Consider the following 24,945-nt stretch of genomic DNA (forward strand, 5'->3'; position numbering starts at 1 on the left):
TACTGCTGCAACATCCTCCAAAAAGAAAGAGAAACACTAACCACAGTGTGCCCATCCACCACCATCCCACCCTGCAAAACGTGGCAATTCAAAAAACTCTCAAGGATTTGCCCCCTTTTTAATAGAATTAATTAATGCATACACACCCGCCACAGCACGGTAACTAAAAATCTGTTTTTTCCACATAATGCAAAGCGTTGCTGGAAATTTTAACTGCACACTTGCCCCCAATATCTGCAGCTCCTCCATTCTCCCACTGCCTCTGATCTGTTGCCTTACACACACATCCAACCTGATGGTAAAGGAGAACTCCTTTGTATTGAAAAAGACACTCCTTAAGGCAAAAGTCAGTATTGCCTCTTATAGCGCATATGAGAGAAAATTCACTAGGATCTTCCATGGCTTTTGCCGTTGGGGATTCCTGTTGCAGGGGTCTCTATGTGCTATTTGTATTTCTTTTCCCAATTTTTTATTTTTTTTAAAATCTTTTTACTGAACAACCAAACAGCCATTGTACAATAGAGCAAGCAACAATTAAACTGCCCATCGATTAACCACCACTCAGAGACCCACCTCTGTAAATAGCAAGTTGCAAGGGTACACCCACCGATCAAGTGACCCCCCCACCCACTCGGACAATCCTGAACTGTTGAGTTCCTGACCGCCCCCACACCCGCACATAGCCCACCAAAACTCATCCTGTGGATCTATATTCTTGTCCCAATTTCATATCTGATCTGTCCTTTAGGACCACCCCCCGGAGCAAAGAGATTATAAAGGACGTCATGTCAGCACCCTCATCGACCTCCGGCAAATTCAGGAATCTAAAATTGTTTCTTCTGTAATTATTTCCAATTCTCTCGAGACTTTCCCGCAGACCTTGATTTTTCTAGGACAGCAGACTTTTGCCGTTGGTGTTTTTCATGACATCCTGCTTAATCAGGACCAACCCCTCCTTTAGAGATCTGGTGCATGCATCCACCTCGTCTACGATCTGAGGCAGCGCAGAGCAGGAGGCTTGAATACACCCCTGGTTGGCCTCTGACACCTCAAATCTGCCTTTAATCTCTTCTTTTAAGCCCAAAAGAATGGTGGCGAGTCATTTCTCTGGCAGCAGCGTTCTTGTTTTATCCTCAACCTTCTCTTGCTGTCCCCTTGATCACTCCCTTGACCATACTCGCAGACCTGACCAGACTGACCAAACTGACCTGACTCCTCTAATACAGCCAGAGCCTCAAACCTGCTGCTGGCAATGACCGCTTCAAAGGGCCTAATGGGCACAGCAAGTGCATGTGGAGTATTATGAGCATCCATAATACGGGATATACCTGTTCTTAGGCTCTGCCCACCCGCATCCTCTTCAAGACTTCCCTCAGTACTCTGTAAGGCTGCCAAAGCCAGGACTCTGAAAGATAAATTTAGCGAAGGACTTCTCCTAACCTGCAGAGTTGGCGCCTTTCTGACCCTCCCACCAACGCTCTTAGTAGGCGGCTCAATAGATTTTCCCAATTTCGTGGCTGAAACACCTGTGACACCACACAGCATACACCTTTGAGTCGTAACCATATTTTGGAGAGCAGTAGGAGGAAATTCTAAATCAGGACTTACCCTGGAAGCCACAACAGCACAGATGCACAGCGTAAATCTTGAGATCTTACCGGCAGTTTGACCTTTCTGATCCATATGAGTGGGCTCACTGAGCCCTCTTATCTCCTTTAATGGCCTCCCAATCGTTCTGCCACCATCTGCCACTTCCCAAAGGTAAACACCGCTGTCTGCACCAATTCTTGCTTCTGTGCCGGCCAGGGAGCTTCTGCTGCTTGATATCTGACTTGTGCTGGCACTGTCACTTCGTGTCCACGTTCGGGCCGCTGTATCCCACTGTGTAATCCCCGTGCTGACCGCCGCATCAGGAGAGGGCACCTCAGGGACCACCATGAAGGGCATCCAGCCAAGGAGGAGGACTCACAGCAGGACCTCGGAGCCAGTCACCAGTTTTACCAGGTATGTGCTTCCAGGAATACACTTGTGGGGAGGCTAAGGTGCATACGCTGCGGCAAGCAACATTTTACTCCTGGGGAGCTTGCAGCCGCTCAGAGCACAACTGCCATGTTCCCCTTTCTTTCAATCAGAAAAAACACTATCTGCAAGAGAAGATGCTCGTAAATGGTCTTTGAACATTAAAGCGCCACTGCCATCCTTTTTGTTGGGTCTGCTGTGTTTTAGGATATTGTAATTGGGTGGAATTATGTCCTCAAGCATAGGTTTACAATCAGACAAGAACCAGGTCGTTGTCACAAAATACAGGTTCAGCTGGTCATCAATGATTTGTGCATTAATTATAGAACAGTTCTCTTACCAGCTAAGCATGCATTGAAAAGAGCTGCTTTCAACTCTTTCTTCATTTTATACTAAGGTTTGAGTTGAACTGATTCGATGAGCTTTATGCTAGGAGTGTCTTATCTTTCCTAGAGAAGATAAAAAGGCCTTCCTTTTTAGGGTGGCTATAGTGTGAGCTGGTAATGTAAAATCAAGAAAGAAAAGTTTAAAAGTAATATTAAAACGGTCATCTGACTTACCATTAGGAGTCACTGCAAGTTGACTGTTCCTTAATGTCTGGCATAATGGCAGGATGTTGGGAGAGTCCAGGAGCAGAGGGTCTTGCCTTTGGTGCAATCACACATTATCTAAATTGCCCACCATTGATGGTGAGCATGACCAGAGCAGTGACCGGAGACTTGAATAGCAAACATGGGAGGGGCAATAAATTAAAAAAACAAATTGCAACCTATCTGCTCCTAACTTCCAGAGAGGGTTTGCTCTCTGCAAAGGTGTCCTAGGAAATGAATTCAAGTTAAAATATCAGTTAGAAATTAAGAGCATAAACTAAAAACAAACTTTTTGGCAAGTTGCAAGATGGCTAAATGGTTACCACATACAGTGGAGCCAAGCACCTTCAGTGATTCAGTACAATGAAAATGAAGCTGCCACTTCAGGTTCTGCCACAATAAGCAGCAAGGGAACACTACTCCTAAAGTGGCAGAGTCTGGCAAGGATGTTTCCCAAAAGTGTAAACTGCTCACTATTCATGGGGGCAAGGCCACAGTAGTTACTCGACCCTAATTAAGTATCAAACACTTCAACACCTTTTGCCCCAATAGGATCTGTATGAAATCCAAAATACTTGCACTATGTATACCTTCACAGCTGCCTGCCACATTTGATCCAGCTAAAGCAAATAGTGCTACAATTATAAGCAAATGGAAAATACCCCCTCTCCATTTAACTTTGCTTCCGATAGATAGGCAAAAAAACTTGACATACCATTGAAAACAGAAAGTTTTCAAGTATCTGCAAAATGTTGTGCAGATTCATCACACAGTGGCAATTTTATTAGCAAAGGAACATTTTTTTGCCCCGCCCTCTTTCACTTGGGCCCCAAAATGATGGATCTGCATTAACTTATAAATTCCACGATAAGTCTAAACTGGCTAAGTCTCTGCCAAATTACATACAGATCCATCAAACGTGGCCAAAGTTATTAGTAACTCAAAATTATAATTCTAACTTTGCACATGGACTTAGATCTTCACAAAATTTGAAATACCTCCTCTGGGTGTAACTTGCTAACCTCCAAACACAAACATTAGAGTGAAAGAAATTAAACTTGCTAATACTTCCTCTCTTAATAAACAGCCATCGCCAGAAAGGTAAAGTGAGATAAGGGTAACCAGTAGTTCTAGTTATTGGGAGATGTGTCAGAATACCTCTAGAATGCTAAAACAGTCCTTACCCACAAACTGTGTCATGCTACAAAATTGGGCCTATCTTCATCTCAGTGGATCAATCAATGACACTTATAAAGCGCGCTACATACCCGTAGGGTCTCAAGGCGCTGGGGGGGGGGGTGCCGCTACTGCTCGAATAGCCAGGTCTTCAGCTTCTTCCTGAAGGAGAGGTGGTCTTGGGTCAGGCGCAGGTCGGTCGGGAGGGAGTTCCAGTTCTTGGCGGCCAGGTAGGAGAAGGACCTTCCTCCTGTAGTCGCTCTTCGGATGCGGGGGACGGCGGCGAGGGCGTGGTTGGCTGATCGGAGGTGGCGCGTGGGAGCGTAGAAGTTGACTCGGCTGTTGAGGTAGCTCGGGCCTTGGTCGTGTAGGGCTTTGTGTGCGTGGGTGAGGAGGCGGAAGGTGATTCTCTTGTTGACGGGGAGCCAGTGCAGGTCTCTCAGATGTCCGGAGATGTGGCTGGATCGTGGGATGTCGAGGATGAGTCTGGCTGAGGCGTTCTGGATCCGCTGGAGTCTCTTCTGGAGCTTGGCGGTGGTACCGGCGTAGAGGGCGTTACCGTAGTCCAGTCGGCTGGTGACGAGGGCCTGGGTGACGGTCCTCCTGGTCTCGGTGGGGATCCACCAGAAGATCTTCCGAAGTGTGCGTAGGATGTTGAAGCACGCCGAGGAGACGTTGTTGACCTGCCTGGTCATGGAGAGGGAGGAGTCCAGGATGAAGCCCAGGTTGCGTGCATGGTCTGTCGGTTTGGGTGCGGTGCCCAGGGCGGGAGGCCACCAGGAGTCGTCCCAGGCGGAGGGTGAAGAGCCCAGGATGAGAACCTCCGTCTTGTCCGAGTTCAGTTTCAGGCGGCTGGTCGTCATCCACTCGGCTACCTCTTTCATCCCTTCGTGCAGGTTGGCTCTGGCGGCGGCGGGGTCGTTGGTCAGGGAGAGGATCAGCTGGGTGTCGTCGGCGTAGGAGATTATGCTGAGGTTGTGTTTGTGTACGATGGCCGCGAGGGGGCTCATGTAGACGTTGAAGAGGGTGGGGCTCAGAGATGATCCTTGTGGGACGCCGCAGATGACTTCGGAGGCCTCTGACTTGTACGGTGGTAGGCGGACTCTCTGTGTTCTTCCGTCGAGGAAGGAGATGATCCATTCCAGCGCCTTGTCCTTGATTCCGATGTTGCTGAGGCGCCGTACTAGGGTGCGGTGGCAGACCGTGTCGAATGCCGCGGAGAGGTCTAGGAGGATGAGGGCCGCTGTTTCTCCATTGTCCATCAGGGCTCGGATGTCATCGGTGGCGGCGATGAGGGCGGTCTCGGTGCTGTGGTTGGCTCGGAAGCCGGACTGTGAGGGGTCGAGGGATCCGTTCGTCTCGAGGAAGGCGGCCATCTGCTTGTTGACGGTCTTCTCGATGACTTTGGCTGGAAACGGGAGAAGCGAGATGGGGCGGTGATTCTTGAGGTCGGTGGGGTCCGCTGTTGGTTTCTTGAGTAGAGCGCTGAGTTCGGCGTGTTTCCAGCTCTCGGGGAAGATGGTGGTGTCGAAGGATGTGTTGATGATGTCTCGCAGGTGGGGTGCGATGACAGCGTCGGCCTTGTTGAAGACGTGGTGAGGGCAGGGGTCGGTCGGTGATCCGGAGTGGATGGAGTTCATCGTGCGGATGGTGTCTTCGGTGCTGATCGGGGTCCAGGCGTGGAGGGTGGTGGTGGGGGGTGGTTGTTCGGTCATGGTGTGCGTTGGTTGGTTGTTGAAGCTGTTGTGTATGTCCGCGATCTTGTTGTGAAAGTATGAAGCGAGGGAGTTGCAGAGGTCTTGTGATGGGGTGATTTCGTTGTTTCCTGCGCTGGGGTTGGAGAGCTCATTCACGATGTTGAAGAGTTCCTTGCTGTTGTGTGCGTTGTTGTCCAACCGGTCCTTGAATGCTGTTTTCTTGGCGGCGCGGATCAGCTGGTGGTGTTTCCGGGTGGCAAGTTTGTAGGAGGTCCTGTTGTCCGGTGTTGGTTCCCTTTTCCAGACTTTCTCGAGGGCTCGGAGGTTCTTCTTGGAGCACTTGAGTTCGTCGGTGAACCATGGGGCCTTCTTGCTGCCGGGTCTGCTAGGCGGGGTCCTCAGCGGGGCGAGCTCGTCCGCGCAGTTGCTGATCCACTTCGTGAGGTTGTCGGCGGCCTGGCTGGGGTTCGCTGAGCTGGCAGGAGGGTGCTGGCTCAGGGAGGTGGCGAGCTGGTCTGCTGTGATCTTGTTCCAGCTTCTGTGGGCGGCTTGTTGCTGGTGTTGGTGGGTCGTCGTTCTCTTGAAGGTGAAGTGGACGCAGCTGTGGTCCGTCCATTGAAGCTCTGTGGCGTGGCTGAAGAGGATGTCTGTGCTGGATGAGAAGACGGCGTCGAGTGTGTGTCCGGCGAGGTGGGTGGGGGTGGACACCAGTTGCTTGAGTCCCAGGTTGGCGAGGTTGTCGAGCAGGGTGCTGGTGTTGTGGTCGTTGTTGTTCTCCAGATGGTAGTTGAGGTCTCCCAAGAGGATGTAGTCAGCGGAGGGGAGGGCATGCGGGCTGACGAAGTCGGCGATGTCCTCGCTGAATTGCGTGCGTGGACCAGGGGGTCGGTAGATCAGGGTGCCTCTGAGGGTGGTGTTCGGGTTGGTGTGGATCTGGAAGTGCAGGTGTTCGGCGCTGGTCAGGGTGATGTCGGTGCTGGTCGTGATCCGGATGGTGTTTCTGTGGATGATGGCGATGCCTCCTCCCATCTGGTTGGCGTTTCGGTCCCTCCGGACGATCTTGTAGCCCTCTGGGATAGCGATGGCGATGTCGGGAGCTGAAGAGGCGTTCATCCAGGTCTCCGTGAGGAAGGCAACGTCCGGGGCGGTGGCGTCTAGGAGGTTCCAGAGTTCGATGGCGTGTCTGTGGACGGAGCGGGTGTTGAGCAGGATGCACTTGAGGTGGGTGCTGCTGGTGTTCGACTTGGCGGGTGCTGGTGTGCGTCTGGTCTGGGTGCGGGAGAACTTGCAGGCGTGGCAGCTGAAGGGTCCGTGGGTGCGTCGTGGTGTGGCTTGGTGGCAGTCTGGGAGTCGGCCGGTGTTGAGAGCGATGAGGGTGGCGGCGGAGTACGTCAGGCGGGTCGGTCTGGATCTTCTTTGGCCAGGGGTCCTGGCGCTGGACGCGATCCGGTTGCGGACGGGCGCAGACGGGCTTACCTTTGGCGCGCCTTCGGCGCACCATCGGCGCGCCCGCTGCGCGTGACCGCTGCGCGTTCGCACGGTCGCCATATAAGGCGAAGTGCGCGGGTGGGCGGGGCAGCTGGGAGGCGGGAGCGGGGAGGGAACAGAAAGGAAAAAGGGGCGTGGTCAGCGGTGGTGGCGGGAAGCGGGGAGCGGGGAGGGAGGTGGGCAGACAGGCAGGAGAACGCAAAGGGCTGAAACTGACTAGAAAAAATACAGGCACAAAAGTCAGACAAACGCTGGTAACACGGGAGGAAAATGAAGAAACTGATTAGAAAAAAATACAGGCACAAAAGTCAGGCAAAAGCTGCTAACACGGGAGGAAAATGCAGTTCAAACAAGCACAAATGCTAGACAAAACAAGCAAAACCGACGCCAGCGGCGTCAGCCGGCAGCGAGGCAGGCAGCGAGGCAGGGGCAAGGCGAGGGGGCACACACAGCAGCTGGTGGCCGTGCGGCGCGGGGGTGTCCCACAAGTGGGTCACACTCACCTGCGTTGCACGGTCGCCATATAAGGCCAAGTGCGCGGGTGGGCGGGGCAGCTGGGAGGCGGGAGCGGGGAGGGAACAGAAAGGAAAAAGGGGCGTGGTCAGCGGTGGTGGCGGGAAGCGGGGAGCGGGGAGGGAGGTGGGCAGACAGGCAGGAGAACGCAAAGGGCTGAAACTGACTAGAAAAAATACAGGCACAAAAGTCAGACAAACGCTGGTAACACGGGAGGAAAATGAAGAAACTGATTAGAAAAAAATACAGGCACAAAAGTCAGGCAAAAGCTGCTAACACGGGAGGAAAATGCAGTTCAAACAAGCACAAATGCTAGACAAAACAAGCAAAACCGACGCCAGCGGCGTCAGCCGGCAGCGAGGCAGGCAGCGAGGCAGGGGCAAGGCGAGGGGGCACACACAGCAGCTGGTGGCCGTGCGGCGCGGGGGTGTCCCACATCATGATGATGGGATATCATGTTGGAATAGGCTTGACCCAAATAGTGTGTTTTTTTTTGCATATTATATGTGAGGAATCAGAGGCATTTTTTTTTTAAGTAAGTGCATATACAAGTGTCTAGAATTAACCAATTTAATAATTTATTTCTAAGATGGGTAACCTGGTAAGTTTGCATCAAATGTGCCTGAGAGTTGTCAAACAGCGACAAAGTTATAAGCAAATACAAATTTTATTGATTCCTCTATGTAGCCCTTTAAAGCTTCTCCTATGTTTTGTTTAGATTCATCACACACTGCCAGACTTATTAGCAAATGAGCACCTTGTTGGCCCCGCTGACAGTTTTGCACACGTTTTAAAAAGTACACACACATGTAAACATACTAAAGGTGTGATTTTGACCTTGAAACAATCATGGTGGTAGAGGTCCTCTTCTCCACCATATCGGCCAGACCACTGCCCACCCTGCTGTGATCATTGTGCCTTCAGAGGAGCTGCCATCATAGTAGTTCCTCTTAAGGCACTGACAGATTGGCAAAAGGACACCGTGTTTTAGGTGTCCAGAAGTTCATCATACGGAGGGCACAGTAGGTGATATAGCTAGTACACCACTTCATAAATGTGTGGCTAGAGGGGTACCTCTCTCTGACAAGACCATGATGCTATAAATACTCACAGTTAGGGTTCATTACATTGCATTAAAATGTGGAGGCAGGAATTTCCTTTTTCCCCGCATGTGTGTTTGGTTTAGGTAAATTGAGAAGTAGCGAGTCGTAAAGCCCTGACAAATGCCCCTGACCAACTTCTGGCCATAGCCTGGACAGAAACAGGTTGGCTTGACCCAGATGAACTGATCTTTATACCAAGCTGTCATCCACCTTCCTTTTAAGCAATACCGGAGGTACCTATTATTAAAGGTGAGTCTTTAGATTTACCTCAAGGTGTTTTTAATCTACCTGGACCCCCCCCCCTTATCCAGTATATCTCTTTTAAGGAACTCTTGGGTAATGAGGTAGTGTCCGCCCTAGTAGTATCATCTTGAACAGTGGGGTGAGGTAGCCAATGATGAAGCATGCCACAAAACGTGAGTGAGGCCTTCTCATCCAGTATAACTGATTTACCCATTAGCATTTTAGAGTTGGTGTTTTGCCCATTCCAGGGTTAACACATTTTGTGTTTTTATCTACTTTCTTTTGGACGATGTGCAATGGTACTTCTGTCTACTTATGTGTGTAAGAGTAATACAACAGCAAGCCCATCCATTTCAGACTGGTTAAACTTTTGCTTTACAGAAAAATAGACGTATTTTGCAAAAGATTGAAGCACTTTCTGATTAGTGAAGGCTATCAATAGCCAAAACGTCGAAATAGTAGTAAATTTATATTTTTAACTATCTGACATGTGCCACCCTGAATTTGGAAAAGGCTTGTGGAGCTGGTTTCTGGCCAAAAGGATTGCATGGTAGTATACATGACATTAACTTTCCTGCAACAAATGCACAGGGACCTGTGGCGTTTCTCTGCAAACAGAATGTGGGAGTATGGAACATGTAGATCAGTGACATCCAGCCAATTCCCCTAGAAGAGCTAGGTTTAATCTGGTGTAGGGATAGCCTTCTGAATTTCTGTTTGACACGTTTGTTTGGGCCTTACTTTTATGACACAGCAGAAAGGGGCAACTTGAACCACAAGCATTGCTATTTTTTACAATATTCAGCAACCATATGTCTTTTGATATTTTGGGCCTGGTCCTGGAACTGGAGAGAGGGTTTTGTCCTTGGCGGGGATAATGGTCGATTGTCCTTGGCAGCCAGTTCAGGAGCCCATCTTTACAGAGATTTCAGTGGTCTTTCATTGCCACAGACAACAGGAGCATTTCATGGGCAGAGATGACAAATCGAATGTCCTTAGCAAAGAATGATTGCTTGTTTTTTTACAGAGGATATGAACGCCTTTTTTGGCAGGAACAGAAGAGGCGTGCCCTTCATAGAAATACTGAGTACCTCCCCTTGAAAGGGACAAGGGAACCTGTTGTTAGTTGAGCCAGAGCCCTGTTTTTGGCAGAGACAATGGTACCTGATGCTGTCAGTCACTGACTAAATTAATGTGGTTTCCTCGAAAAGGCGACAAGAACCAGCCCTTCTCATTAACTGGCAGGGGACTGCCATTAGTTGAATATCGGAAACCAGCAACTGACAGAGCACATGTGTAAGGAAATGCCTCCTTGGCATGGTTACCCCCTGACTTTTTGCCTTTTTGTTGATGCCAGTTATGATTGCAAGTGTGCTGGGACCCTGCTAATCAGGCCCCAGCACCAGTGTTCTTTCCCTAAACTGTACCTTTGTTCCCACAATTGGCACAGCCCTGGCACCCAGATAAGTCCCTTGTAAATGGTACCCCTGGTACCAAGGGCTCTGATGCCAGGGAAGGTCTCTAAGGGCTGCAGCATGCCTTATGTTACCCTTGGGACCCCACACTCAGCACGTGCACACTGCCTCACAGCTTGTGTGTGCTGGTGGGGAGGAAATGACTAAGTCGACATGCCACTCCCCTCAGAGTACCATGCCCACCTCTCACTGCCTGTGGCATAGGTAAGTCACCCCTCTAGAAGGCCTTACAACCCTAAGGCAGGGTGCACTATACCACAGGTGAGGGCATATATGCATGAGCATTATGCCCCTACAGTGTCTAAGCAAAACCTTAAACATTGTAAGTGCAGGGTAGCCATCAAGAGTATATGGTCTGGGAATTTGTCAAATACGAACTCCACAGTTCCATTATGGCTACACTGAAATCTGGGAAGTTTGGTATTAAACGTCTCAGCACAATAAATGCACACTGATGCCAGTGTGGTATTTATTGTAAAATGCACCCAGAGGGCATCTTAGAGATGCCCCCTGAATACCAGTCCGACTCCTAGCGATAGGCGGACCAGTTTCTGCCAGCCTGCCACAACCAGACGAGTTTCTGGCCACATGGGGAGGTTGCCTTTGTCACTCTGTGGCCAGGAACAAAGCCTGCAGGAACTGTAACACAGCCTCAAAGGCTCATGCCTTTTGTTACAGCACCCTAGGGCATCCCAGCTAGTACAGATGCTCACCCCTCCGGCCACTTCCCCCACTTTTGGCGGCAAGGCTGGAGGAGATAATGAGAAAAACAAGGAGTCATCACCCACCAGTCAGGACAGCCCCTAAGGTGTCCTGAGCTGAGGTGACGCATGCCTTGAGAAATCCTCCATCTTGAGGATTAGGGGTGATCCCCCCCTTCCCTCAGGGAGGAGGCACAAAGAGGGTGTAGCCACTCTCCAGGACAGTAGCCATAGGCTACTGCCCTCCTGACCTAAACACACCCCTAAATTCAGTATTTGAGGGTGACGACCCAGAACCCAGGAAATCAGATTCCTGCAACCTACACAAAGAAGGACTGCTGACCTGAAAGCCCTGCAAAGACGACGGAGACGACAACTGACTTGGCCCCAGCCCTACCAGCCTGTCTCCAGACTCAAAGAACCTGCACAGCGACGCATCCGGCAGGGACCAGCGACCTCTGAAGCCTCAGAGGACTGCCCTGAACCGAAGGACCAAGAAACTCCTGAGAACAGCAGCACTGTTCACCATCAGCAACATTTTTGAAACTTTGAAGCAACTTTTAAAGAAACTCACTCTTCCTGCCAGAAGCGTGAGACTTCACACTCTGCACCCAAAGCCCCTGGCTCAAGCTCCAGAGAACCAACACTGCAGAGAGGACTCCCAGACAACTGCGACCTCGTGAGTAACCTGAGACAACCCCCCTGCACCCCTACAACAACGCCTGCAGTGAGGATCCATCGGCTCCCCCTGATCGCGACTGCCTGGTAACAAGGAACCCGACGCCTGGACCCAACACTGCACCCTGCAACCCCCAGGACCGAGGGGAATCAAACTCCAGCGCAGGAGTGACCATCAGGCGGCCCTCTGCCTAGCCCAGCCCGAGAAATCCCCCTGTGCCCCGCCTGCATCGCCTAAGTGACCCCTGGGTCCCTCCATTGCTTTGAATAGCAAACCTGATTCCAACTTTGCACACTGCACCAGGCCTCCCCTGTGCCGCTGAGGGTGTGTTTTGTGTGCCTGTTTGTGTCCCCCCCAGTGCTCTACAAAACCCCCCTGGCCTGCTGCCCTTGGACGTGGGTACTTACCTGCCAGACCGAAACCGGAGCACCCCTGTTCTTCATAGGTGCCTATGTGTTTTGGGCCCTCCTTTGACCTCTGCACCTGACCGGCCCTGTGTTGCTGGTGCGGTGACTTTGGAGTTGCAGTGAACCCCCAACGGTGGGCTGTCTATGCTCAGGAGACTAAACTTGTAAGTGCTTTACTTACCTCAGAAACTTAACCTTACTTACCTCCCCCAGGAACTGTTGATATTTGCACTGTGTCCGCTTTTAAAATAGCTTATTGCCATTTTAACCTATACTGTGTATGTCACTGCTCTAATTTAAAGTTCCTTACTTACCTGTGTGGAGTACCTTGAGTTGTATGTATTTATTTCAAATCTGAATCTTGTGGTTCTAAAATAAATTAAGAAAATATATTTTTCTATAAAAAAACTATTGGCCTGGAGTTAAGTCTTTGAATGTGTGTTCCTCATTTATTGCCTGTGTGTGTACAACAAATGCTTAACACTGCCCTCTGATAAGCCTACTGCTCGACCACACGACCACAAAATAGAGCATTAGAATTATCTAATGTTGCCACTATCAACCTCTAAGGGGAACCCTTGGACTCTGTGCACACTATCTCTCAATTTGAGAAAGTATATACAGAGCCAACTTCCTACAACAAGTGTCTATCCCTGGCAGGAACATTAAAAGCCTGTTCTTGATGTTGGAGGTCTATCCTTAGCTGTTTTTGACAGAGACAGTGTCTAAGCTTAGCTGAAGCAATGGATGCATGTTCTTGACGGAGACAATGAGCGTCTATCTTTTGTAGAGGTGTCTGGGACCTACCCTTGGCAGCGGCAATTATGGCCATTATTAAGGTAAATGGGTCTCTGCCCTTTGCACAAATAAGTGTTCTTTGCAGAGACAACAGTGTCAGTCCTTGGTAGAAAAAACATGGGTCTGTCTTTGACAGTGAACTGGGATTGGTGCTTGGAAGAGATGATGAGTGCCAGTCCTTCAGGAACACCTTTCATAGAGACAAGTTAAGAATGTCCTCTGTAACTAGAGGGGGCCTACACTTAGCAGAGACCATATGGTTCTCTCCTTGGCAAAGAAATGTGGGGATGGCGATAAGGTGAATGCCTGTTCTTGGCAAGTGCAATGGGAGCCAATCCTGCTGGAGAGGATCATGACCTGCCTTTAATGGAGATGGTAGTGCCTGTCTCTGGCAAAGACAAACCAATCCTATTATCTGGAAAAATAAGTGATGTGTGCATATCATGTCTAGATATGAAAGATGCCTGTTCTTGACAGAAAGATGATGGCACATGCCCTTCACAGGTAGAGAGATTGTTTGTGATTAGCACAGATTCTCCTGAGCAGAGATGAAGGGTGCACGCTCTTTGGAGAGTAACACTGTGTACTCTTCTTCAGAAACGATGGTAACCTGCTCTGGCAAAGACAACAAGTTCCTGTCCCTTGGAGAGGCGACAATCCTAGATGTCTGTCCTCAGCAGAGGCATTTAGTGCATGTCCTTAGCAGATATATATTGAGCATGGAAAAGGTATTTACGTCAAACATTGGTTATCTGCTACAACATTTTGCATTAAATTAATAAATACATTTCACTGATGATCCCAGAATATTTTATCACATAAAACTGTGCTAATTCAGTAATAACAAAAACTATTTCTATGTAAAGGCAACTTTTAACGCTTCTTTATCAACTTAATATGTAAAAAATATAATTAACCATAGGATGCAAAAAAAAATTGATGGTTTGCATTGGGGGCATGAGTTTTGGTTTGCGCAAATAACCATCACTGCATACTTTATTTCTTTGATTTTATTTCTTAATCATGACTTCTAACTTACTGTGTGTTTAAAAACATTTCCAAGGTTCTTCTCAAACATACATTAAGACCTTATGAGTAGAAGACACCATAACTTACCATTAGCAAGAAACAAGTTACTTACCTGTAACTGTAGTTCCGCAGTATTGGGACTTTCATAGATTCACATGCTTGAATCATTCCTGTTGCCGAGATGGGAATCCCCGGTGTAATACAAAAAACATACTCAATTGCATATAGAGCTCAGAGGCACTAGGCCTCTTAATTTAGTAACATCTTATCTTATGGCCATTTTATAAAAAAAGGACCAAACTTAAGAGACAACCAATCAGCTCTCACCACCCTCTAGAACCCTCCAGTAAGGAGCTTATTTCCCTCGGATTTTCTAAGCACAAGTGCAATAATGAATCTAGGACTGAGGAAAATGAACGTGAGCTCCTCAGGGGAGGAAGGGTGGGTCGCATGTGAATCTATGAAAGTTTCCAATACTGGAGAACTACAGTTACAGGTAAATAACTTGTTTGTTACTCCAGTATTCACATGCTTGAATCAGAATAGTAAGCAGTGGATAACACATTTTTGTCCTATTGATAGCAGCATGGTACTCTGAAATGCGAAGTGGCATGATAATATGTACATACACTCCTTGCTATTATCTATAGCATTATTATAAAGACAATGTGATATAACAGAATACAAGCGCATGGAGGGAAATAATGATTTAGCTCACCTTCATTGAAACAGGTTCGAAGGACCACTTGACCAATGGCTGCAGCACAAAGTGACTCAGTGTCCAAGAAGTAATGCTGTGTGAAGGTGTGAGTTGTCCTCCATGTCGCAGCACGACAGATGTCTTTAATTGATACACCAGGAAATAGGGCACAGGACGCAGATTTAGCTCTGGCAGAATGCACCCTTACGCTCGTGTGCAATGGTCTTCCTGCTTTCTGATGGCAGAATATGATGGCATTTTTAATCCATCGGGATATAGTCTGTTTCGTTACCAAGTGACCTTTTCTAGCGGCACTGAACACTACAAATAACTGAGTGGACTGTCTGAACGATTTTGTTCTGTCCAGATAGAATTTTATGCATCTTTTAAGGTTGAGTGAAAGGAAAGTTCTTTCCGCAGCAGTTTGCGGGTTTCGGAAGAAAGTTTTTAGCACCACCGGCTCGCTGATATGGAACTCCGAAGGCACTTTTGGAACAAATTTAGGATTGGTGCGCAGGATGACTCCATCCTGTCTGAATTGCAGAAAAGGTTCTTGTATAGTGAAAGTTTGAATTTCACTAACTCTGCGCGCTGAAGTAAAGGCGAGAAGTAGAGCACCTTTCCAAGTGAGGTACTTGATGTCCGCCCTGCGAATAGGCTCAAAAGGCTCCTTCATAAGCTGGCCAAGAACGATGCTATGTTGCCATGCCGGCGGCGGAGGCTTTACTGGAAGAAAAGATCTGAAGAGACCTTTCAGAAATTGCTTTACCAATCTGAGAGAGCATAAGGATGGTTTGCCTGGTACTCTTCTGTAACTGGAGATGGCAGGAATGGGCTGGACCGGAACGTGCCAGCTGTAAGAAATATGGCAACACTACCTCCGGTGCGGAGGAGAGAGGGTGCATATTTTGGGATTCACACCACACACAAAATCGTTTCCATTTTAGTCGGTAAGATTTGTTGGTGCTAGCTGCACGTGTGTTAGCTAAAACTTCTCTGCACTCAGACGGTAGATCTAGATGGCCGAATTCATTGTACTCAGGAGCCATGCATGCAAACTGAGAGACTTGGGGTGCAGGTGCCTTGCTTGCCCCCGATTGATGGTGAGCAGCTCCGGGATTGGTCTGAGTCTGATGGGTTGAGAGGCCGACAGGAGAAGCAACTCCGTGTACCATGGTTGACGCGCTCTCACTGGAGCTCTGAGGATCAGTTGGCAGGGTTCCGACTTCATCTTCCTGATCACCCTTGCGAGGAGAGGAATCGGATGAAAAGCGTACGCATAGATCCCTGACCATGGGATTGAAAATGCATCCCGCCATGATCCCTGTTGGTAATGCCAACTTGCATAATGTTGGCATTTGGCGTTCCGGGAGGATACAAACAGGTCCAGGGTCGGTTTTCCCCACTGGTCGAATATTCGATCTAGCGTCCCCTGGTCTAATTCCCACTCGTGGGAGGATGTCGCCAATCTGCTTAGCGAATCCACAATGGTATTCTGTAGGCCTGGGACATACTCCACCGTTATGTGGATTGAGTGGTGAATGCACCATTTCCAGATGGTTTGTGCTTCTCGAGAGAGTATGTGAGAACATGTTCCTCCCTGCTTGTTTAAGTAGTGCATTGTGGTGGTATTGTCTGTCCTGACGAGCACTGCTGACTCTCGTATTCTTGGAAGGAAGGCTTGCAAGGCATACTAGACTGCTCTCTGCTTGAGAACAAACGGTGAGATGGTGGCCACTTGCCGCTCACCCGAAGGTCCTGCAAGCATGCGCCCCATCCTGTGAGCAATGCATCCATAGTTACAATCATTGGAGGAACTCGCGCCAAGAATCTGAGTCCTTTGGAAATGTTCTCGGGATTCGTCTCCAATCCAGAGAATGGACCATGCGCGGTGTTACGAGGATGGTATCCTCAAAGGATCCTCGTGCTTGCATCCATTGCCTGTCCAGTTCTTCCTGACTTGGGCACATTCGCAGGCGGCAGAATGGAATGAGGCTTATACATGACGACATCATGCCCAGCAAGGACTTGTACCGCCGAACTGAAAGACACTTTTTCTTTGGAGGTGCCTTGCCAGCTGTATTAGCCCTGTTTGTCTGTACGGTGCTGGATAGGCTTTGGCTCTTTGAGTGTCTAAGATAGCTCCTAGGAAGGCTAATCGAGTGGATGGCTGTAGGAACTATTTTTCTTTGTTGAGCATAAGGCCTAATTCCTTGAAAAGGCGCAGTCGCCTTGACTAAGTTTTCTGCTGACTGGACATTTGGAGCTTTTACAAACCAGTCGTGGTGGTAGGGAAAAACCTGTTTTTTGGTTCTCCTTACGTAGGCTGCCACTGGCACTAGACATTTGGTGAAGATTCGTGGTGCTGAACGTAGGCCAAAGGGAAGGACCTTGAACTGGAAATGTTTGTCGTTGACCGCAAACCTCAGGTACTTTCTGTGGAGCGGATGAATGGAAATGTGAAAGTACGCGTCCTGAAGGTCAAGGGAGGCCATGTAGTCTGCTCTGTTCTGAAGCTGGAAGACGTCTTGTAGGGTGACCATCCCAAATATTTGCTTCTTGAGGTACTTGTTTAGCTCCCGTAAGTCCAGGATTGGCCTCCATAGGCGAGACTTTTTTCGTATGAGAAAGAAGCGGGAGTAAAAACCCTTTTCCCTCTGGGAATGCGGAACAGACTCTATAGCCCCTTTCTTCAGCATGGTTATTACCTCCAAGCGGAGTAGACAAAGGTGTTTTTGACGAATCTGGGATAGAGGCATTGATGGGGGGATCTGGGTGAATTCCAACAGGTGTCCAAAGCGGATGACACCCAGCACCCACTTGTCTTTGGTTATTTGTTGCCAGTGTTGGATATGATGTTTTAGAATTCCGCAATAAATTGTAGGAGGAGAATGAATAGGAAGTGTCGTTAGACAGTCATTGTCTACATGCAGATTCTTTAGGTTGACACCCCTGTTTGCTCTTGTGGTAGGGTCTGGTATATGCTGCGGGAGGTGATTGCCTCGGCTGGTATTGTGTCCTAGAAGGCTGAAATGTGGAGAAATAGGATGGATACCTATATTGTTGGTATCCCCCACAAAAGGAAAGTTGACCTCTGCCCCTTGCACCACAAAAGGGCACTTTTCTGAATTGCAGAGTGCCTAAGGATTTTGCCGTTTCTGTATCCGACTTGATGGTTTGAAGAGCGTTGTCGACGTGCTTGCCAAATAGAGCTTCTCCGTCACATGGAAGATCTAGTATTTTAGTCTGTACTTCGGGCCGAAAGTTGGTGGCTTTGAGCCAACCTTGCCGCCTCAAACACAGCTGAATCCGCGAGCAATCTGAAGCCCATTGCCGCTATATCCAGTGCACAATCGATGATCTCAGCTGAAGATCGGTGGCCCTCTACCAGAAGTTTCCTAGCTTCTGTCTTGGAGGTGTCTGAAAGCTCTTCCAATGAATGGGATATATCCGACCAGAGCTGTCGATCATATCTGCCTAGCAGAGCAAGGGAGCTGGCCGCCCTTCCCACAATAGCAGACATGGAGGAGAAACGCTTGCCGATGTTATCTAAGCGCCTCCCTTCCTTATCTGGCGGTGATGTCAATGGTGTAGAGGGGTTCCTGGAGAGACATTGGGCGGCTTGCAATATTACGGAGTCCGGCTTCGGGCGTCCTGAGAGGCAAGCCGGAGCATCCTCCATGGGTTTATATTTCTTATCCAGTCTTGGCAGAACCGCATGGACCATTGCCGGGTTCTGCATAATTTTCAGGCCTTGGCTCCAAACATGGTCTATGATGGGTATAGCTCTGACCATTTGCCTGTGGGGCTCTTTAAAGTCATATAGGAAGCAATCCTGCTGAGTTGCGGGCATTGGAACATCGAACAGCGTGGCGGCACGCTCAAGCAGGTTATGGAAGCCACCTATATCTTCAGGCGGGGACTCAACCATGGGCGCTGTAGGACAAGCAGGAGCCGGTATAATGTAATCATCCCACTCATCATTATCAGGCTGTATCTCACCTTCCTACGCATCCTCACTGGAGGATACCTGATGTCTTGGTGTGGAAAGAACAGACTGCTGTGACCTTGGCTGAGGTGTATGATGCGGCTGCTGCAAGTGAGGAGTTGCTGGAGGAGGCAGAAGTATCGGCTGTTGCACCGACGAAGGCTTAGCTGGAAAACGTTCCTGATAGTCCGCCAGCATTGCTTGTAAGTCAGAAACAAGCCCAGGGGGAAGACCGACCAGCGCTGGCTGCTCATAATAGCCTTGTGTATAGTAAGAAGCATCACCATCATCAGAGTATTCTTGGCATGAGGCCGTCGCGGGTGGGGTCGTCGATGACAGCGTTGACGGTATCAAAGCCGATGGTGAAGCTACAGGACGTGCCATAGACGAGAATGAGCATATCGTCAACGAAGAGCTGGATCTCGCCATAAAGACAGTGTGGCGACGGTGGAAGTCGTCGTCAGAACTTGAGCAGTCGATGGCGCCATCGTCAACGATGATCCTTTTGACAGCGCAGAAGTTTTTTTTTTTAAGGTATGCTTTACCCTGAATGGTGGTGTCGACGGCTCAGGAACAGACTTCTTTTTGGACTTTAAGTCTGAAGCTTTAGTCTTCATCCTTGAAGGGCTACCAGTTTTTGAGGATGCCTCAGCAGACTTTTTAACAACTTTCCTTGGTCTTTCCTCTGAAGAAACTTCAGATTGTCGTTTGACAGGCGTTTTCACCACAGAAACAGAAGAAGAGGCACTGTCCTCATCAGTGACAGGATTGTCCCTGGATTTCAACTTTTGTAGCCAGATGAGAAGACGACCCTCTCTGTCCTTAAGAGTCTTAGTAGAAGATGTTCTACATACCTTGCAGTCTCTAGGTTTATGGCTAGGATAGAGACAATATATACAGTCCTTATGCTGATCATCAACATGCAGCCTTTTCTTCATGCAGGTAGCACAGGCTCTAAAAAGCCCTTTTTTAGGTGTCTCTGACATGGAGCCAGTTTGAACCACCTTGAATTATTCCTGAAGAGAGAAAATATCCAAATCCACTCAGAAAGGATTTCTGAGAGAAAAGAAAACTGAGACTCCTTAGCACAACGTGCAGTGGAAAATCTGAGGGAAATCAGCTCCTCGCAGGAGGGTTCTAGAGGGTGGTGAGAGCTGATTGGTTGTCTCTTAAGTTTTGTCCTTTTTTATAAAATGACTATAAGATGTTACTAAATTAAGAGGCCTAGTGCCTCTGAGCTTTATATGCAATTGACTATGGTTTTTGTATTACACCGGGGACTCCCATCTCGACGACAGGGAATGATTCAAGCATGTGAATCTATGAAAGTTCCAATACTAGAGTAAAGTTTGTATCAGCTACATAGTGTGCACAGAATACAATATGCTATTTATTGTATTACTGCAGGTTTAATGATTTTAAGTTAACATAATGTTAACAAGGAGTGTGAATATTACTGGGGAAAATACTCTTCTACAAACATCCTATTTATTATCATGGCTGAGATTGAGAGGGACCATAACTTACAGAGGCAAAGGCTTGTGATAAATAGCATATTACACTCAGCAGATCTACATATATAGTTTATGCCATTCTGTGTGCACTATAACCAAACACAGTTATTTAACCATCATCTGAACAAGGGGGTTAATTCTGAGCAGTTCGACAGACTCTTATTAATTAGGTCTTGCCATTTTCATTTGCGCTTCCTCAGCCCCTGCCCATTCCAGCAGGTCCCTTTTCCTCTCCTCCACCTTAGATGGGGTCGGCTCAACTATCTGATGGCAATCTGCCTCTTGGCCAAACAAGATTTTTCTGCACAGTTGCTCATTCTTTCTTTCCGCGATCCGACCAAGCAGACATTGTCTGACTTTAGGTGCAATTTCCTATCCTGTGACCCTGTTAAGCTGCTGAAAGACCCCCTCCCACCATCTCCCGAAGTAGTGTGTTATGACTGGATATCCCCACACCACATGTATAAAGTCAGCCTCTGCAGTGTCACATAGTACACACCCCCATCTAGTGTCTTGCCTCGCCCTCATATTACTGCCTAATGTCGCCCTCAATTTAGGGTCTCCGACACACTGGATTATGTGCAACTACAGTGAAAGCCTGTTATCACAAAATAATTAGATGGTTTATGCCCTTTGTCAAGTTTAATGTACACACATGAACCTGTTAATACCTTACCACTGAATGCTGCCATCAAGTACTCCTCCTTAAAATCCAGTGTCATCATGATGTCGAGAATCCTCCCAATGATGTAAACCATCTTGACACTGATGGTCAATCAAATGTGCGTCGCTGTGCATAAAGGAACCCTCTTGATATTGAGGACTGCATAAAATGCCAGGAATGCATTAGATCCTTTCAAGGTGTAGGAGGAATAACCGAGTATTAAAGTAGGAGCATAAGCCACAGACTCCTTTGCTGGCTGGCTCTTAAAACTAGTGCAGAAACCAGTCAAATTATTTTGGGGCACTGGCCAAAGGCCACAAGTGGCTATTTATTTACACCTTCTCTTTTATTTACACACCTTAGGTTAAGGAAAAAAGAAAGTTTCTGATACATTCAAAATAGTAGAGTTAAAAAACTTGGCAGAAACTACTAAATGTAACTTTCTCAGGAGAAAAAAGAGTCTCCACTGTTAGAGAGAAAGTGTGAAAATAAAGAAGTCTAATAGCATACTTCAAAAAATGCTACTTCAGTATGAAATAGGAGGTAAAAATACTGAATGGTGTTAAAACATGCTTCATGACAGTTATTTGAGATAAAAGGTTCAGATACACAAATGGCAGAGCCCTTTGTTCCTGGATCCTACCTAGTCCTCAAGGTTACAATGGATGTCTGTTCTCATTATGAGAACGAGAGCGAAGTCTCCTTAAAGTGATGCTTGTTTGTCCCAAGGATCATCCCTGGGTACTTTCATGGCCACTTACTTAACATCAGAGACTTAACGTTTCAGTACAGTTATTTTTTTAGGACGAGGCATGTCAACAAAGAATAATTATGAACACTGTTCACCTCATAATACCTCTATGACAGGGAAAAGTAGAAAGGGTGATACAATGATACCATATTCTAGGGTGGAGAGAGGAAGATGTAGGGGGTACAGAAAGCAAAGGGAAGAAAGAGTTAAGCACTGTTTACAAGAACACACAGAAGAGGAAAGCACAAGGTTGTCTGGAAAGAGTGTTAAGCAACATTAATGTTACCATGCTTCACTACACTCATAGAAGGAGTACAGGAGCCAGTGTTATACAATGACATGACAGCACCTGTGTACAAAACTGCTACTATTTTTACACTGCTGTGCCACACTTTATGCGTAAGTTCAAAAGCCAGTTCAACACGCCAAGCTTGACCTGTTTTTGTGCCCCACGCATGTAATTCAACTCCTTCCTATAAGACAAACCACATCCCACACCCTTTCAACCATACATTATGAAAGTATTCTCATCAGAGAGATTTGTATACGTGGTAGGCTTAAGAAAGCCCACACAAATGGCACAATACACTACCCTTCAATACTCCAGGAAAGAGAAAGGGAGTGAAGACAAAAGGTATAGCAGTCTCTGACTTACCAGGCCTGTAAGGCACAGATGGGGTCAATTTCTGTGATATACACAACGGCTCCCAGTGCTTTCAAAGCTGCACAGCAACCTTTTCCAACCTAAGAGGCAAAAAAGAAGAATGAGAATCTACCAAGGACAGCAAAACAGAAGCAGACAAAGAGAGAGGGAAATATGCTGCAAGCAGAGAGGACTAAACTATGAACATAAATCAGAATACAGACTCACCTCTCCATACCCACAAATGACAACTTGTTTTCCACCAAACATCACATCAGTGGTCCTCTTCAGCCTGCACAGGATAAATACACACGGGTCAGGACTCAGAGGCCAAACACTAACACCTCCTCAAATGGCACAGCTATATTCCGGCACTCACCCATCCAGGATGGACTCTCGGCAGCAGTACAGGTTGTCAAACTTCTGCTTTGTGACCGAGTCGTTCACATTCATGGCAGGAACACACAGTTTTCCAGCTTTGGATAGTTGATACAATCTGAGTAGAGTAGAGGGATTTCAAAAGAGTACCCTTATTTAAGAAATGCAACAGAATAGAACAGTGTGTACTGACCCCCAGCCTAGAGTGAGGTTAAGCAGAAGAAAATTCCTACTGCCCACCGTCGGACTAAAAATTGAACATCACTTCTGCCCAGAGCAACAGTGAACAAAATTAACAGCTCACCTGCATAGCCACTGGATGAAAGAAAGAAACGGGTGCTATGCCCTGAGTTAGAGTAAATAAACAACCTGTTTACCCAAAATCCAACGAAGAATCGAAAAAAAACTTCCTGAAGAATAATCTAACTGAAAGGTTTAGGCACATTGAGCTGCTGGCAGAGGGTCTTACGAAGCAAGTTGAACAGAGGAGCCAGAAGGGACCTGCGGTGCCGGCAGACACACTTGTTCACAGGCATAGACACACAAGCCAAAATATATGCAGAGACTGCACAGCATATTGGCCAACAGCCTCGCAATGTCATGCGACAGCCCATTCCCTCAGCCCTAGGCTTACCTGTATAAGTAACATTATAGATTCTTTGAACAAAGGGGAGGTCACACAGGCCAGATCCAACAACCATGATGTATTGTAGAAATACAATTAAAGGTAGGAAACTCTACCTTTTCAATTATGAGATGTTCATTTTCTCCGAACCATTATATATCCACCAAAAGGGATGTGGGAAATGATAACCCTACACGATTTTGTTGAACGATTTTGTAGAACGTGTTCTTGAGGACAGGCTGCCTTACTGGATAACCCGCTGGCTGCAGTGTCAACATAGTAATGTTTAACACAAAATATTGACTGACCTCCATGTAGTAACAAAACCTATTTTATTATCAAACACTCATGATAGCTACTTTCAGCTGCCGCCGGGCTAGCTGAGTTTATCCGGAAGTGGATGGACAGCATTTAATAACCTAGGTGAATGCAAGAAACTCTCCTTTTAAATACAGCTTGTTCAGAATGGCATACGACAAAACAGTATTCTGAATGTTTTGTTAGGTTTGAATTTGTACAAATAATACTAAATAATAGTTAAGCACCATAGTTAAGCACAATTTATATTTATTTTTTGCTTGTTTGTTTTGTAGAATACCAGCGGGTGACTATTGCCACATCCTAGCACTGGTTGTATAGTTAGTTGCAAATCTAACTAACTCCACCCTGTCTCACATGCTAAGAAAATGCCTGTGAGGACTCAAGGATCTATGTAGGTAGTCAGAACCAGGAATCAACCAGACTCAAGGTAAACTTATTAGGCACATGTACCGATTTGGAAGGGGAAGGGAGGATAGTCCCGGCAGTGTCTCATGGGTATGAAAGGCCCATGTGAAAAGGATGGCTTTCAGTTTTTTGTGAAGGAAACTAGATTTTGTTGGGTCCATTCCAGAGCTGTGCTCCCTTGAACCGTATGGAACTCCCTTGTTTGTCTTTCAGTTGAATCTGACCTCAGTGAACATATTTGCATAGTTGGACCTCAGCGATTTATCTGGTGTATAGTTTGGGGGAAAGTGTTTGTAAATATTTTGAGTGATAGCCCTGCTGTGCTTTAAAAATGTGCAGAGAATTTTGAACTGTGCTCACAGGGCCACCAGGAGCCCATGTCAAGCTTTAAAACGATGGGCTCTCAAAGCCCTGCCCTAGGCTTACGAGGCTGTTGCAGGGTCTAGCAGTCTTGTCTTGCAGTTATTGTGATTTAATGATCTCTTTTCTGTAGGACTTCTACATACAGCATATTGCAGTAATCCATTATCGATATTTCCATGGCAGAGATCAGTTCAACGCAATTGCATTACTCACCTGTGTACTCCTGTGACACTTTCCTCCACAATACCTCTGATCTTCTTGAAAACACTAGGATATTTTTTGTAAACCCAGTGGGTTAAATCTCCACCATCGTCCAAGATCTACAAAATGAAGAAAAGCTAAGCATGAAAATCAAGGTGGCAACAATGTGTAGGAGCTTCACTGATTTGTATTGTCATTTGCAAATAACTGATCAAAGTTCCATTTTGCAACTGCTGGTCTGCAGAGTTCATGAACTGGTTGGTCAGTACATATGATAGGTGCTGCACAGTTCATAAACTGCCTATACCAGTACAAATGATAATGATGAAACTTGAAAACTGACTGCACTAGTTAGTGGGATAGTCTGTGAGAGAGATCTTATAAGAGCTCATGTAGGATAACTAGGGTCCTGATTTAAAGTTTGGAGGACTGGGTACTCAAAGATGGCGGAGTACCCTGACCACCATATCTAGA

General features: G+C 47.3%; 1 protein-coding gene across 3 annotated transcripts in view; it reads right to left on the reverse strand.

The window, feature by feature from the left end:
* Positions 1–24,945, reverse strand: part of AHCYL1 (adenosylhomocysteinase like 1) — a 266,946-nt gene that overhangs the window by 80,777 nt on the left and 161,224 nt on the right. For all 3 annotated transcript variants that reach the window (XM_069238342.1, XM_069238340.1, XM_069238341.1), the window contains exons 7-10: positions 24,484–24,590; positions 22,558–22,674; positions 22,407–22,470; positions 22,191–22,279 (exon numbers count right to left, since the gene is read on the reverse strand). In XM_069238342.1, the coding sequence (XP_069094443.1) occupies positions 22,191–22,279; positions 22,407–22,470; positions 22,558–22,674; positions 24,484–24,590 (377 nt within the window). The remainder of the gene's footprint in view (positions 1–22,190; positions 22,280–22,406; positions 22,471–22,557; positions 22,675–24,483; positions 24,591–24,945) is intronic.

This window comes from Pleurodeles waltl, chromosome 6, assembly GCF_031143425.1.
Source record: "Pleurodeles waltl isolate 20211129_DDA chromosome 6, aPleWal1.hap1.20221129, whole genome shotgun sequence".
Lineage (NCBI taxonomy): Eukaryota > Metazoa > Chordata > Amphibia > Caudata > Salamandridae > Pleurodeles > Pleurodeles waltl.